Here is a 16,975-nt window from a genome sequence, read left to right as displayed (position 1 = left end):
GACATTGTTCACAAATGTGACACATCTCTCCTAAGGTTTTATAAACTATATAAGACATGTGTAAGATTAGTGAATAATGTGTGCTAAAAATTTATCAAATGAAGAAATGACCAAAATAAAAGTTGCAGATATTCATCAGTTGAACAACTTTGGTATTCATCACTTTTTATGTTGAAATCAATTTGGGTCTTAAATTTTGGTTCGAACTTATTATTTTTCAAAATTTCAAATTTAAAAGGTTCAAATTTTATCAAATGATAAGATGACCAAAATAAAAGTTGTAGATCTTCATGACCTCTACAACTTTGGTATTCATCACTTTTTATGTTTAAATCATTTTAGGTCTCAAATTTTGGTTCGAACTTGTCATTTTTTAAAATTTCAAATTTGAAAGGTTCAAATTTTATCAAATGACAAGATAACCAAAATAAAAGTTGTATATCTTGATGAGTTGAACAACTTTTGTATTTATTACTTTTACATCTGAAATCATTTAGGGTTTAAAAATTTAGTTTGAACTTGTCAAATTTTAAATTTTAAAATGTGTAAAATATTTTCACATCCAAGTTTGATCAAACTCAAATGCTGAAGTAAGATTTTAGAAATTTTTAGAAAAAAAAACCATCACATTTGGAGTTAGTATGAGGGAGAATAACTAGTTACAAAGTTCACCCACAGATTAAAAAGAGAAATCACACTATTCTAGATGATCCTTACATGATCATAGTGAACAGTGTGATTTCTTTTTTTAATCTGTGGGTCAACTTTGTAACTAGTTTTTCTTTCTCATACTAACTCCAAATCTGATGATTTTTTTTCCTAAAATTTTCTAAAATCATTCTCTATCAATTTATTTTGTTGGTTTTGTCAATATATACATATAAAAAGTTTAAGCAATTTAAATTTTGAATTTCAAAAAAATACAACTTCAGACAAGATTTTGGTACCCCAAATGATTTCAGCTGAAAAAGTGATAATACCAAAGTTGAATAACTCATCAGGATCTACAACTTTTGTATTGGTCATTTCTTCATATGACAAAGTGGTAATGACATTGTTCATAAATGTGACACATCTCTCATAAGGTTTTATAAACTATATGGGACATGTGTAAGATTAGTGAACAATGTATGCTAAGAATTTGTCAAATGAAGAAACGACCGAAATAAAAGTTGTAGATATTCATGAGTTGAACAACTTTGGTATTCTTCACTTTTTATGTTGAAATCAATTTGGGTCTCAAATTTTGGTTCGAACTTGTCATTTTTTAAAATTTTAAATTTGAAAGGTTCAAATTTTGTCAAATGACAAGATGACTAAAATAAAAGTTGTAGATATTAATAAGTTGAACAACTTTGGTATTCATCACTTTTTATGTTAAAATTATTTTGGGCCTCAAATTTTAGTTCGAACTTGTTATTTTTTAAAATTTTAAATTTGAAAGGTTAAAATTTTGTCAAATGACAAGATAACCAAAATAAAAGTTGTAGATCTTGATGAGTTGAACAACTTTTGTATTCATCACTTTTACATCTGAAATCATTTTGGGTTTGAAAATTTGGTTTAAACTTGTTAAATTTCAAATTTTAAATTTTAAAATATGTAAAACATTGTCACATCCAAGTTTGATCAAACTTAAATGCTGAAGCATGATTTTAGAATTTTTTAGAAAAAAACCATCACATTTGAAGTTAGTATGAGGGAGAACAACTAGTTACAAAGTTTACCTACAGATTAAAAAGAGAAATCACACTGTTCTAGATGATCCTTACATAATCATAGTGAACAATGTGATTTCTTTTTTTAATCTATGGGTCAACTTTGTAACTAGTTTTTCTTCCTCATACTAACTTCAAATCTGATGATTTTTTTTCTAAAATTTTCTAAAATCATTCTCTATCAATTTATTTTGTTGGTTTTGTCAATATATATATATGAAAAGTTTGAGCAATTTAAATTTTGAATTTCAAAAAAATACAACTTCAGACAAGATTTTGGTACCCCAAATGATTTCAGCTGAAAAAGTGATAAATACCAAAGTTGAACAACTCATCAAGATCTACAACTTTTTTATTGGTCATTTCTTCATATAACAAAGTGATAATGATATTGTTCACAAATGTGACACATCTCTCCTAAGGTTTTTATAAACTATATGAGATATGTGTAAGATTAGTGAATAATGTGTGCTAAAAATTTATCAAATGAAGAAATAACCAAAATAAAAGTTGCAGATATTCATGAGTTGAACAACTTTGGTATTCATCACTTTTTATGTTGAAATCAATTTGGGTCTCAAATTTTGGTTTGAACTTATTATTTTTCAAAATTTCAAATTTAAAAGGTTCAAATTTTGTCAAATGATAAGATGACCAAAATAAAAGTTGTAGATCTTCATGACCTCTACAACTTTGGTATTCATCACTTTTTATGTTTAAATCATTTTAGGTCTCAAATTTTGGTTCAAACTTGTCATTTTTTAAAATTTCAAATTTGAAAGGTTCAAATTTTATCAAATGATAAGATAACCAAAATAAAAGTTGTATATCTTGATGAGTTGAACAACTTTTGTATTCATTACTTTTACATCTGAAATCATTTAGGGTTTAAAAATTTAGTTTGAACTTGTCAAATTTCAAATTTTAAAATGTGTAAAACATTGTCACATCCAAGTTTGATCAAACTCAAATGCTGAAGCAAGATTTTAGAAATTTTTAGAAAAAAAAAACCATCACATTTGGAGTTAGTATGAGGGAGAATAACTAGTTACAAAGTTTACCCACAGATTAAAAAGAGAAATCATACTATTCTAGATGATCCTTACATGATCATAGTGAACAGTGTGATTTTTTTTTAATCTGTGGGTCAACTTTGTAACTAATTTTTCTTTCTTATACTAACTCCAAATCTGATGATTTTTTTTCTAAAATTTTCTAAAATCATTCTCTATCAATTTATTTTGTTGGTTTTGTCAATATATACATATAAAAAGTTTAAGCAATTTAAATTTTGAATTTCAAAAAAATGCAACTTCAGACAAGATTTTGGTACCCTAAATAATTTCAGCTGAAAAAGTGATAATACCAAAGTTGAATAACTCATTAGGATCTACAACTTTTGTATTGGTCATTTCTTCATATGACAAAGTGGTAATGACATTGTTCATAAATATGACACATCTCTCATAAGGTTTTATAAACTATATGAGACATGTGTAAGATTAGTGAACAATGTATATTAAGAATTTGTCAAATGAAGAAAAGACTAAAATAAAAGTTGTAATATTCATGAGTGAACACTTGTGGTATTCAATCACTTTTTATGTTGAAATCAATTTGGGTCTCAAATTTTGGTTCGAACTTGTCATTTTTCAAAATTTCAAATTTGAAAGGTTCAAATTTTGTCAAATGACAAGATGACTAAAATAAAAGTTGTAGATATTAATGAGTTGAACAACTTTGGTATTCATCACTTTTTATGTTGAAATCAATTTGGATCTCAAATTTTGGTTCGAACTTGTCGTTTTTCAAAATTTCAAATTTGAAAGATTTCAAATTTTGTCAAATGACAAGATGACTAAAATAAAAGTTGTAGATATTAATGAGTTGAACAACTTTGGTATTCATCACTTTTTATGTTAAAATCATTTTGGGTCTCAAATTTTGGTTCGAACTTGTCATTTTTTAAAATTTCAAATTTGAAAGGTTCAAATTTTGTCAAATGACAAGATAACCAAAATAAAAGTTGTATATCTTAATGAGTTGAACAACTTTTGTACTTCATCACTTTTACATCTGAAATCATTTAGGGTTTGAAAATTTGGTTTGAACTTGTCACATTTCAAATTTCAAATTTTAAAATGTGTAAAACATTGTCACATCCAAGTTTGATCAAACTTAAATGCTGAAGCAAGATTTTAGAAATTTTTAGGAAAAAAATCATCACATTTGGAGTTAGTATGAGGGAGAACAACTAGTTACAAAGTTTACCCACAGATTAAAAAGTGAAATCACACGGTTCTAGATGATCCTTACATGATCATAGTGAACAGCGTGATTTCTTTTTTTAATCTGTGGGTCAACTTTGTAACTAGTTTTTCTTCCTCATACTAACTCCAAATCTGATGATTTTTTTTCCTAAAATTTTCTAAAATCATTCTCTATCAATTTATTTTGTTGGTTTTGTCAATATATACATATGAAAAGTTTGAGCAATTTAAATTTTGAATTTAAAAAAAATACAACTTCAGACAAGATTTTGGTACCCCAAATGATTTCAGCTGAAAAAGTGATAAATACCAAAGTTGAATAACTCATCAAGATCTACAACTTTTGTATTGGTCATTTCTTCATATGACAAAGTAGTAATGACATTGTTCACAAATGTGACACATCTCTCATAAGGTTTTATAAACTATATGAGACATGTGTAAGATTAGTGAACAATGTGTGCTAAGAATTTGTCAAATGAAGAAATGACCAAAATAAAAGTTGTAGATATTCATGAGTTGAACAACTTTGGTATTCATCACTTTTTATGTTGAAATCAATTTGGGTCTCAAATTTTGGTTCGAACTTGTCGTTTTTCAAAATTTCAAATTTGAAAGGTTCAAATTTTGTCAAATGACAAGATGACCAAAATAAAAGTTGTAGATCTTCATGACCTCTACAACTTTGGTATTCATCACTTTTTATGTTGAAATCATTTGGGTCTCAAATTTTGGTTCGAACTTATCATTTTTTAAAATTTCAAATTTGAAAGGTTCAAATTTTGTCAAATGACAAGATGACAAAAATAAAAGTTGTAGATCTTGATGACCTCTACAACTTTGATGTTTATCAAATTTTCATTTGAGATCATTTGGTGTCTCATAATTGGGCCTTCTTCACGTTTAACTTTTATATGAACCCACCTGTCAGAATTTTTTTTGTCCAGCGCCTATCTCTATCCCCGCCTGGGCGCTCAGCCCAATTCCCCACCCTAGCGCACACTTCACCTCCGCCGCACGCTCTTTCGTCAAAGAAAAAAAAAGCGACGCTGCAGCCAGTCCTGCAAGCGAGCCGCCCTCGGCCGATCACCGGCCGCCCTCGACGGTGGCCTCCTCCACGCGCTCAGCAGCGGCTGGCGACCTCATCTCGGCCCCTCTCAGCGGCGACCACAGCTCGGCCGGCGACCTCAGCTCGACCTATCCGCGCCGCCGACCTCAAATCATGCCAAGACGCCGTCTCCAGGTCAGCACAGCCGGTAAACTCAGCTCGCCCCACAGCGCCCTCGACCGCCTCTACCCAACGCTGCACACTCTCTCCCTCTATCTCAAAATCTCCCTCACACTCTCTCCCTCTCGCAGATCTGGCGGCAGAGGCAGCGGACGAGGAGACGGCTGGTCACGGCAAGGACACGACGGCGGGTCACAGCGAGGAGGCAGCAGAAACCTAGGCATCGACGCGTTCCACCACTACATCCTCCACGGCTTTTCGCATCCGTAAGTCCAATTCCCCCTCCTCTTTTATTCTGCCCGATGATTTGCCACTGGGGTTGGACTAGATCTATATTAGTTCAAAAGCAGTAAAATGTAACTACATCCTTTGGATTGTTAGATCTTTCATTCGCTCTCGTGGCAGCCAAATCGTCAGTGCTGCAATTGTTAATGAAATATGTGCAGTGTGTGGTGGGGGATACCGTCTGACAAATATAAATTGTTATTTAAAAAGATAAATCACTCTCAATTCAGCTACAAATATAAACAAGGGAAGAATTGAAATGCTAGTCGTTTCTGGGTTATTAACAGTAAGATAAAGCCTAAATGCCAGACTTACATCACTGCTGTCATCTTCCTGGAGTGACTGCACAAGTGTCTTCTTGATTTCACATGTTATTGTGATTACAAGCAGTGGATTTTTTTATTGACAACCTGATAGTACATATTTCACATGTTGGTGCCTAGTAAAATGAATGCTCCACATGCACAAATGAAAAATATTTCCATTTAGAGTTCATTGATGAGAGCCTTGGAGTGCAGGAGCCAAAAAACTATTTTGATTTGCACCTGCTACTTCTAGTACCAACTGTTCATATTTCTAACTAAAAGTATGCGGTCAGCTAATTGCTAATGAATTACAGATTAATTTGTTTCCCATCCCCTTGCATCAGGCTTACACATTTCATACAAAAGCATGTGTTACACAGGAAGTACAGGCAAGGAGGGAGAGCTAATGCAGTTCCTCCGCTTGTGATCCATAGGGGGGCTGCAAGGATTTTTGCTCTTAGATGTAAGCTTACCTGCAATCCTTTTTGTGTTTGCTCTATTATACTTTTTCATATTGTCATCTGATTTTAATTATTGCCCTGAGGAAGATTAGTTTTTCTTTTGCCGCATCTGACAGAGACTACAATTATTTTCTATACAGGTAGTAGCAGATTCAGCTCTTTTTCTAATAATATTAGTAGTGATGAGTTCTGTGGTGAAGATGCCTACTATAAGTAACAATTGTGGATGCATGATAGTGTACTGGACTACCTAGGCTCTCAATATGCTTCTGTCTTCTTTCAAATAAGTCTATCTACAATTGTTATGGATTTCCATCTTGACAACCTTAAAATAGATAATAATTGTATTCTGAAATAAGAGGCTTTTTTATGTCCCTTGACTCCTTATAGCATATATATGGTCTATGGTCTATTTCAATACAACTTGGCGCTAATTTTTGCAGCCCTCCTTCCACATTAACAAATATGGTTCTGCTCATGATTTTAATCTATTCAGAATGAACTTGAACCCATACTACCCTATCTACAAGTCATTGTATTGTATAAGTTGCTAGAGCTATATCTATATTATTGTCCTTGAAACTGAGTTTCATTGTTCCTCTTTCAACTGTGATACTTGGTGTTATAACTGACTTTGCCTCATTTAATCTATGGTATTTGTCTCATAGGAAAGCCATGTGTTATACAGAAACTTTGGAGGTTATTTCACTGATGCTGCTGCATAGACTCACCAAACTTTTACTCTTAATATTTGCAGGGCGTGCTTCTCTGATGTACTCTTCCATCGTAGATGCCTATGATGATGACTTACAGTTAAGTTTGTGGTGGCTGTTTCTTGCAATATTTCCTTATATTAGTTGTGCTGCATGGGAATTAGTTCATGCCTTGTTTTCCTTCTAGACTATTCAATATAGAAGAATGAGCAAAGAATTTACAACTCAGTAATAATAGTGCACTGTCAGTATTTAGATACTTAGATATGGGGACCTTCTTAATGGACTATGTTATAATGATGGACTTCATAATGGACTATGTTGTAATGATGGACTTTTGTGAATTATGACTTGTGATGATGTTCTAAATAATGGTCTTGTGTTTGTGGATGTATATATGTATATTTGTGGCGGTCAGATTCGAATTTGAATTATATATATATATATATGTGGTCAGATTTGAATTTGAATTATTATTTTTTTTTGCTGAAAAATCCACTGTAGGGGCGGTTCTTGATTGAACCACCCTTACAAATACACGCAGTAGGGGCGGCTGGTGATACAGCCACCCTTACAGAAGTCCACTACAGGGGCGACTGATATTACCGGCCACCCCTATAGAGGGCACTGTAGAGGCGGCTGAAAACACCAGCCGCCCCTACAGAGGGCACTGCAGGGGCGGTCAGGAAACCGCCCCTACAGAGGCACCCTCTGTAGGAACACCTTAGGAAGGGCGGCTGGCGCAGCCGCCCCTACAGTTAACTTTTGTAGTAGTGCGGGGCACTTTGGCCTATTCCACCATATTCTCCTCTTTCAGAAGTTGAATCTAGATAGCTAGTCAAACCGTTTCAGTAAACGATTCTATTTAGAAAGTTTCTCCAGAAAAATTAAATTTGTAATGTTTCCCCTAGAATTTGGATCCCTACCAAACATACCCTTAGTTTTGTTCTGAGTGAAACTTCTCTCACTTTGATCAAGTATAAAAAAAAATGGACCAACAATATCAAATTAGTTTTGTGAAATCCTCGAACATATCTTGATTGTGCTTTTGTTTAGGATTGTAGGTGTTAATATATTTTGTATAAAATCTAATTTTAAAGCTTTATTTAATACAAAATAAAAATGACCTATGGTTTGGAATAGAGGGATTACATTAAAGCGAAGAAAGTACATTTTTAAAAAAAATTATGTTTGGATAGATTGTAAGGTCGAGGTATGGCTAGGCAAGTCCTAATGAGTTTTCACGGGTGGTTGCACTAAGTGGTTTGCCTCATTTTCCAGATACGGCTATTTAAGGCGATAACCTCTACATTATATTTCTGGAGACGGTTGGAGGGTCTATGAAAAATGCCTGCTTTCAAAGGCGTTTGGCAGCCACATCTAGGAATGTATTGTAGCATCTATAGAACAAATTTAATAGTAGTGATGGATATAGCATCATGTGCGTGAATTAGATTGTATAGTGCATTTTTTTTTGTGACGTGTCAAACACGTAAATAGGAGAGAGAAGGAAGCTTCATATTCAAGATACATGTTTGTTATGATATCTTTTATTTTATCAAAAATATAATGGCATAGATCCCACTACTAGGTTGTCACAAAAAAGGGTCCCACTACTAGGAACTGAAATTTCCCTATTAGTACAAAACTGACACGGAAATACTATGAAATACCGATAGGAAAAATGCGAAAATCAATTTCCCAGTCGAGTTACTGACAGAAATGCACCGATCGAACAAAAGCGACAAAAATAGAAAAATTTCCTATCAGTACACTAATTTCTCTATTGGTACACCAATTTTTTCATCGATACGACATCGATAGGGGGGCCCAGCAAGGTCTACAATTATATCCATATCACAAGTAACCGACAGGGATATTGAAATTCATAGAATAATCTCAAATTTAATTTGGATAATATGTATAGCTGGAAAATTGACTTAACAAATCATATTACACAGAGACCACATGGCTAGATTCAAATGACAAGTATAAAAAAAAAAACAATCCATGTCGATAATTATTAAGTTCAGAAATGGCACCAACAATTAGAAATAGCATTTGTAAACCGGCATAAATCCTCAACTTTGTCCAAAGAGTAATAATCTACTCTATAATCTATAAAAAAATATTGAATACGTTGATGTTTTAGCAAACAATCTAGCAGTTGTATATCATTAACGCTTATCTTGCACTAATCATCTTTGAAGACTTGCATCAATAGGGTTCATACTCGTTGAACAAAACCTGTAGTGGAACATTGTGCTGTTAGAGATTTTACAAATTATAAGAGTTGAATAATCATGACAACAATTAGGAGCAGATATACTTGTCAAGTGAAAATAATTTTTGGAAAAAGATAGTTAAGTAATGTCTCATTTCTAACATACGGTCATAAAATTTATGGCTCAAGAAGAAGAGAGAATCGCACCAAGCGTTTCAGCATTAGACCATCAATGATGCATAAACATTATGAAATATTTCTGCAGCTACTCTTACAATTGAAAACAGCTATGCAAGACGATCACTCATCATTGGAGCAACGGATAGAGAAATGTTCAATTTCCATGTGTATTTTTATCGTAACTGACAGGGAAATTTTGTGTGTGTGTGTGTGTGTTTTGTCAAAACCAACAGGAAATTTTGTATTTTTCAATCGATTATCATGCCTGTATCGATAGGAGTATTTCCGTTTCAGTAGTGTCCACTCTTATAGACACAACATTCACCAGTACAGAAACAAGCTGTATTCCCGGTTGAGAAACCTCTTCAGTCCCGGTTTCCCAACCGGAAGCACGAATCTGGGACTAAAGGGCCCGCTTAAGAGGCCTCCCGGCCTGGCCATGTAGGCCGGCCCTTTAGTCCCGGTTGGTATTACTAACCGGGACTAAAGGTTTTCTTTTTTTCTTCTTTTTTTGTTTCTATTTTTAATTGATGATTCGTTTTGGTTTTCAAATAGGTTTTCGAATACGCATTCTACGCTGCTAATAATATACGTATTCTACATGCTTATAATGTTCGAACATTTTGTACAAACTAAAGTATGAAACTAACGTATATATTACATGCATATACATATATTGTATGTTATTTTATGTACATATAATATATATATATATATATATATATATATATATATATATATATATATATATATATATATATATATATATATGTATATATGTATATTACAAATAAAGCATGCAAGCATGCGTTGTATATTCTATCATATCCTTATTCACTCCATCTGGTTTGGCTTCCATGTTTCGTTCATGTCATTGTAGAACTCGTCGGCGGGCTTTAAGATCTGGTTATTAAGAAATCCTGCTATGGTCTCTTGAATTGCTTTCAGTTGGTCACGTCGTATGACTTTTTTCTTCAACCATAGAGTCTTCAATAAAAGTTAAAGAAAAAGTATTAATATATATATATATATATATATATATGACACACATGATTACTTATATATATGAACAATAAAAGAAATTGTGAATATATGAATATATTTATATAACGTACTTTGAGGATCTCTTTAGGAGTTCTTTTTTAGTACGCCATGATGAACTCGCAAACATAGTATCCGCAGTAGTTGGTCCCATGTTCTTGCCTCAGAACCCACTTTTACGAGAAAAAAGATCCGGTGAATTGAAAGCATGCATTGTGTTAATTGAATTATATATATAAATGTAGCTAGTACTTACTTTGTGTGCGATTACATCCAGTGACGCTTTGCAATATTTCATGTGGTGTTCCTCAACGAAACTTTTCCAAACACTGCGCTCAATAAAATAAAAAATTAATTTAGCCTTTAATAATTATTGCAGTTAAGAGATCGGGGTATATATAGTTGCTAGAGAGACCAAATTATCCTTGGATAATATCTATTATGTCTTGGTACTCTGTTTGCTCTTTTCTTAACGAGTCTAAGATGCTCAACCGACTATTGGCCATATCGATGACTATCAATATCCTGTGATTGCTGCATATGTTTTTATACACAAATATGATCAACATTAACTAGAGTCAACATATATATATATATATATATATATATATATATATATATATATATATATATATATATATATATATATATATATATATATATATATATATATATGGGAGATAGCTTAGCTCGTAAGTAAATAATTGAACAAATGTTCATATGATCGACATTAATTATTTAACACTCACTTGAAGTTGTAGGGGAAGAGTATGTCCTTGTTTTGTTGGTTCACTAAGAATGCACGCCCTCAGTGAACTCTTGGGAGCGGCGATCAGCATTGTATATCCAATGCCGGCTCATCTGTATTACATGACATACATACCATATTAAAATCTAAAACATAATTAGTTAATTATACGACATGTATGCCACCACACAAGGTATTAATTTATGAAAGTCTCGCTACAATGTAGACAATCTCAACTACCACTAAAAAACTAAAACTAAAATGCACTTCAGTAGCATAAGGATTTTGCGACCAGTCCCAACTAAAACAGACAGATCATGCGTTTGTTCAACATCTATGGGCTTCTTCCAAAGGATCACTGCATCATCAGCCATCGTAGCCGCCTGTGCAAGAGAGTTTTGCACGTGTTCAACATACTCTTCCTCCCAGTACCAGCCTGAACATCTAGTGCCATCCCATTGAAATTAAAATAAAAAAATTAGAACTTTAATCACAATCATCATGAAAATAAGTATAAATTAACCATAATCATCAAATACGATAAAATAACTCACATTGCGATCCGGACACTTGTAGAAGATACGCCCCTTGTTGGGACACTCCTTCCTCACCCAGTACTCGATCACAATCTTCTCCTCACACTTGCTGTATGCAATGAGAGGGAGGTCCGACCTCAGTCGCTTTGAAACCCGATGAGAGACCGAGGACCCGGAAGCAGTTGCCATCTACTCTCTATACTCATTTTTAATATAATATAAATTTCTTATTTTATAAACAAATAAAATTAAAAAAACTCTAAAATTCTCTATATCTCTAAACCATGAAGTGTGCTATGCATGCTAGAAATGAAAGCTGAATACTAGTTTTGAATAACTATTTTAACCTTCCTTCATCCAAATATGCAAACTTTAAAGTGATTTTGAGCTTAAATGGCTTACAAATAAAAAAAAATCCACCATAAAAAACCACATATATCTAGTCCACAAAATGAGATATGCTACTGATGAAACATGAGAGTATAAAGTTGGTAACCTTTAGAACCGAAGAGTCGATGGAGGAATCGAAGAAATCTTGTGATTACTGGCGATGAGGAAGAAGAGACGCCGGCGATGAAGCAAGAACACTGAGCTCTAAGTGGCTCGGGCTCGGAGAGGAAGAAGGGGTATATAGGAGGGGACCTTTAGTCCCGGTTGAAGACAGCAACCGGGACTAAAGGTCCTTTTTAGTCCTGGACGGAGCCTCCAGCCGGGAGTAGACTTTTACTTCCGGTTGGAGGGACCAACGGGGAGTAAAAGTTAACATTTAGTCCCGGTTGGTAGCTCCAACCGGGACTAAAGGTCCCCTGCAGCAAAAGCCTGCCGCAGTAGCCGTTGGGCAGGGACCTTTAGTCCTGGTTGGAGCTACCAACCAGGACTAAAGGTTTCTCTAGTCCCGGGCGCGAAAAATACCGGGACTAAAGCCAAATTTCAAAGTAGATCAAAAGTCGTTTCTTTACTAGTGATCACAACATTTAACTATTTTGGGAGCTTCTGTGAATATGCTATGCATTTGAGGTATTCTCTCTATATATCAATTTAATGGCATCTCTATGATACATGGCAGTTTTAGATACTCACTCCATCCTGATGAAATGTAAGTATATTTTAGTAAGGAAAAAGTCATATGTACAAAATAGATATATTGTCATTTGCTAAATATTCAATATCATCTTAGAGGCATTTAAATAATATACAAATCTATTAAAACAAGTTTCATGTCCTAAACTTACATACATTTTGATTAACTGTTGATGAAATTTTATAAATTTTGACATTTTTCTATACAAAATACATTTACCATTCTGGGATGCTGGGAGTACAATACTATAATACTTTACAATGTAAGTTACCCTTTAAGAGCCAGATTGACTACCGGTCCTGTTCGTTCGTGTTTTATGAAACTTGGCCCCCACGGAAACAAATCGGTCGATCGTTAGCCGTTTTCTTTTCGCGCCCGTCAAGCTCGTGGCCTGAAGATTAAACATGCCATGTGTTTCATAAAAAAAAACATGCCATGTGTTTCATAAAAAAAAAACATGCCATGTGCATCGCGTCGAATTGGTCGCCTTTGTCAACTCAAACCGTGCGTGCTATTAGTTTATATATGTCGCATCTCCTTGAGATCTGGTCACGATGCGGGAGGATCACATACACGCTGCTTGTGATCACATACTCCAATATATTATTAAAAATAAGTTAAAGTGTTCATTATATTATCTCTATAACTTGTGAAAGTGTCATTCTAGGTTTGGACGAAGTCGAACTTTCTTAAATTTAACTAGATTTATAGACAATATTATCAAAGTCTATATCTCCAAATAGATTATAAAAAATATATTACACAATTTATCTAATAGAGGTGCGAGGCACAGAGAAGGGGCAGAGGTGAGGGGGCCAAGTGGGGTGGGGACCGTGGGAGTTGCTAGGATTTTTTTTCCAATTATATAGTTCGAGGGAGTTAGACCAAACGGGCTTCTACATAGGTGGATATAATACAAATATTTCATTGGTTATGAACCATTGGTGAAAACCATCTCTATTTTTACTGTATTACGAAAACCGACAGTGATATATTACCACAAACTATTTTTACTAAACCAACGGTGAAAATATGTTTGCGAAAATGTTTTCTATAGTAGTGGTAGATCAGCTAATATTATTATACAGGCAATGCTAGGGTATTCATTTTACTTAACAGAAGATAATACCTCAAATAGGTCTCGCGGAGTCGCTACTAGAGCACCGCCGCCGCCGCCCCCTGACTCCGCCGCTGCTGGCCCCCCTCCCTCCCTCCTCCGGCATATTGCCGGAGGCCGGAGGGAGTGGGGATCCATTGTTTTTAATAAGTTTGTCTTGTAGATTGAGTCTTTAGGGTTATGGTATCTCCATGCTAAGTTTTTTGGTTTTGGGGATTTATCTCCTCCCTCCTCTCCGGCGACGGCGAGAGGGCGAGGTGGAATCATTTTCTCCAAGGCGGTTCTGTTGAAGATGAGGGCGACAACTATGGCGTCAGCATCCTCATCGGTATAACATGGAGACTTTTATTTCCGGACGACGACATCAAGACGGAGATGGTGTCGCCGCCATGGAATAATTTTCTCCAGACTTTTCTCCATTTTATCGTGTTTAGATCTGTCTATGGTGAAGGACTATGGAGAATAGGTTTCAGATCGGTCTTCTTCATTCTTCGGTGGTAGAAAGAAGAAGGAAGACACCAGAAAGAAGTTTCTCAACTCCGCCTACATGAATGTTGGTCGTCATTCGTTGGGCATATGTTTTTAGGCCTTTTGCTGAGTGTTTGCCTGTGCGGTCATCCGTACTGTAAAGCGTCGTACATGTTTGGTTTTGATATCTGGAGCTATATTCACAGCGTGGATACAATTTAGATAAAAATCAGTTTCTAGATATTTGTGTAGTCCAGAGTACTTGTAACGTGTTTGATGTACCTGTTATTATCTAATATAATTCTTCTTTCGTCAAAAAAAAAAGCTAATATTATTATACGTCGTCTAATTCAGAAACAGCTGTCGCCGGAACATGCATTTTGCATGCATATATACCTACTGACGGTGGCAGTAATTTATATTATCGTCAATAATAGTCTCCGCAAGTCCGCAAGAGCATCAGAAAACCTTGGCAGGCAGGAGGATCGGAGCTTGTGCTCTACAAATACCCTTTGCTACTACGGTTGTGATTGCTTAACCGATTTGTGCTGTGCTATACATACTTGTATAAAGGAAATGGTACGCGATATGATCCATCGAATCCCTTTCCCTTGTCGACTTGGGAAAAACAACGATGGAAATTAATGCTCTGATTCTTACATGCGATCCATCCAACTGCAGGGTGTGGTCAAGATTGGGCCATGGGGTGGCGAGGGAGGACGCGACTGGGACATCCCGACGACGCCGCTGCGCTTGGAGGCCATCACCGTCTGCAGCAGCCCCGCCGCCGTCGACGCCATCTCCTTCCGCTACTGGGACGAGCAGGGCAAGAAGCACAACGTCGGCCCGTGGGGTGGGAACGGCGGCGACCCTTACGTGGTGAGTGCATATATGCAGATGAACTACAATTCTTGTTCTTGATCCAACCACCTTTGCGCATCACAGATTCGTCTTGAGCCGTCGGAGTTTCTCAAGGAGGTCTCGGGGACATTCGCGTACATGGGCACCCAGCCAACGGATGCCGTGACGTCGCTCACCTTCGTCACCAACCGCAGAAAACATGGTCCTTTCGGGGACGCGGACGGGACCCCATTCAGCGTCCCGGTGGTGCACGGCGGTGGCAGCATCGTTGCTCTGTTCGGGCGCGGGTGGGATTACATCGACGCCATTGGGGTCTACGTTCGTGCCTGGTAAATACCAAGACAGACAGTCTGTTTCATATCGGTGCTGCTAGAGATGCTCTTGCTCATTTTTCTCGTTTGCGTGCCCGCAAGTAAAGTAAATAGGGGAAATTCCTCGTGTGTCCTTAAAAAAGATCGCAATGCCCTGTAAATCTCTGAAAAAGTTCAGCGGTCTTCAGCGTCACTGCTCCAATTTTTTTGTGCCCTCCATACTACTGTCGTAAGTTTGTGCTCTAACACCGTCAAACTGCAGGTGTGAAAAGTCGAAAATACCCTTAAGTCTAAATATGTTATTAATTTTTTTAGCATCTTAACGACTTCAAATGAAAAAACTCAAAACTAGAAAGTTATAGACCTCGTCGAGATCTATCATTTTCATATAAACATTATCTTCATTTAATTTCGTAAAAAAATATGATTTTTCTAAGATATATTAATCATATCAAATCATATATTTTTTGAATTAAATGAAGATAATTTTTATATGAAAATTATAGATCTCGACGAGATCTACAACTTTCTGGTTTTGAGTTTTTTCATTTGAAGTCGTTAAGATGCTCAAAAAAATTAATGACATATTTAGACTTAAAGGTATTTTTGACTTTTCACACCTGCAGTTTGACGTCGTTAGAGTTCAAACTGGCGGCAGTGGCATGGAAGGCAAAAAAAAAAAGTTGGAGCAGTGACGCTGAAGACCGCTAAACTTTTTCAGAGACTCACACAACATTACGATTTTTTTTAATGGCACACGGGGAATTTCCCCCAAGTAAATACTAGTAAACCTGCACCGGCGGCAACGTGCAAACAGTGAAAATAAGATTAGAGCAGTGACAAAGTACAAATTTGTTTGATTTCTCTGTTTGCTGTTGTGGTTTCTGTCAGCACACCACATCCAGGCGTACCTGAAGCCAAGGCCAAGCCAAGGAAAAGGAACAGGAAGAAGTATAAGAATGTGCGGATGGCTAGGCCGGAATGCTCTGTAAAGCCCAGTGGCGGCTAGGGTAGTAGTATAAGAGAGGGAAGTGGAGGATCCTGTAATCAACTTTACCCTAGACTCGAACTCAAACTCCGGTACCCTGCCGGTTCTATCTCTGCCTTCCCCTGCTCCTGCTTCTTCCTTCCCCTGCTCCGATTTCTATCTACGCCGGATCACCGGCGTTGACAGTTTCACTGTACGTTTTCATGCTGATACTTCAATGGACTTCAAAATTTGATATAGAACCAGGGCTTGTTCGGCGGTACTCACAACTCACGACAGCGCAAGGGATCGACTGAGTTGATCCCTCTTATCACCCAATCCCCTTCCATCCATCAATCCATGTCGGTTAATCCCTTGATTCCACATGGTCCATTTTACTGTTGTGCATGAATTGGATTGACTTACTGTATTCATGTTCGCCCTCGCGGTTTCCATGACAG

At 35.8% G+C, this 16,975-nt stretch overlaps 1 protein-coding gene and 1 long non-coding RNA gene across 3 annotated transcripts; both read left to right on the top strand.

Moving 5' to 3' along the window:
* The first annotated feature begins 4,996 nt into the window (after positions 1–4,996).
* Positions 4,997–7,280, top strand: LOC136495051 (uncharacterized). Of its 2 annotated transcripts, none has more exons than XR_010768850.1 (4): positions 4,997–5,231; positions 5,348–5,482; positions 6,151–6,269; positions 7,025–7,280. It is a non-coding gene; the product is annotated as an uncharacterized lncRNA (long non-coding RNA). The 2 variants fall into 2 exon arrangements; XR_010768844.1 differs by having other exon boundaries at positions 4,997–5,244.
* A 7,541-nt stretch (positions 7,281–14,821) lies between these two features.
* On the top strand, positions 14,822–16,771 carry LOC136495035 (protein GOS9-like). The gene is made up of 4 exons (XM_066491149.1): positions 14,822–14,954; positions 15,057–15,254; positions 15,321–15,565; positions 16,439–16,771. The coding sequence occupies exons 1-4, from the start codon at positions 14,952–14,954 to the stop codon at positions 16,554–16,556; spliced, it is 564 nt and encodes a 187-aa protein (XP_066347246.1). The 5' UTR covers positions 14,822–14,951; the 3' UTR covers positions 16,557–16,771.
* Positions 16,772–16,975: the final 204 nt, after the last annotated feature.

This window comes from Miscanthus floridulus, chromosome 1 (genome assembly GCF_019320115.1).
Source record: "Miscanthus floridulus cultivar M001 chromosome 1, ASM1932011v1, whole genome shotgun sequence".
Classification (NCBI taxonomy): Eukaryota; Viridiplantae; Streptophyta; class Magnoliopsida; order Poales; family Poaceae; genus Miscanthus; species Miscanthus floridulus.
This window is presented reverse-complemented; position numbering and strand designations above follow the sequence as displayed.

Coding starts and splice junctions, on each gene's coding strand:
- LOC136495035 (XM_066491149.1), top strand. Junction 15,255..15,320: donor ACGGCGGCGACCCTTACGTG/GTGAGTGCATAT, acceptor TGCGCATCACAG/ATTCGTCTTGAGCCGTCGGA. Junction 15,566..16,438: donor GGGGTCTACGTTCGTGCCTG/GTAAATACCAAG, acceptor GGTTTCTGTCAG/CACACCACATCCAGGCGTAC.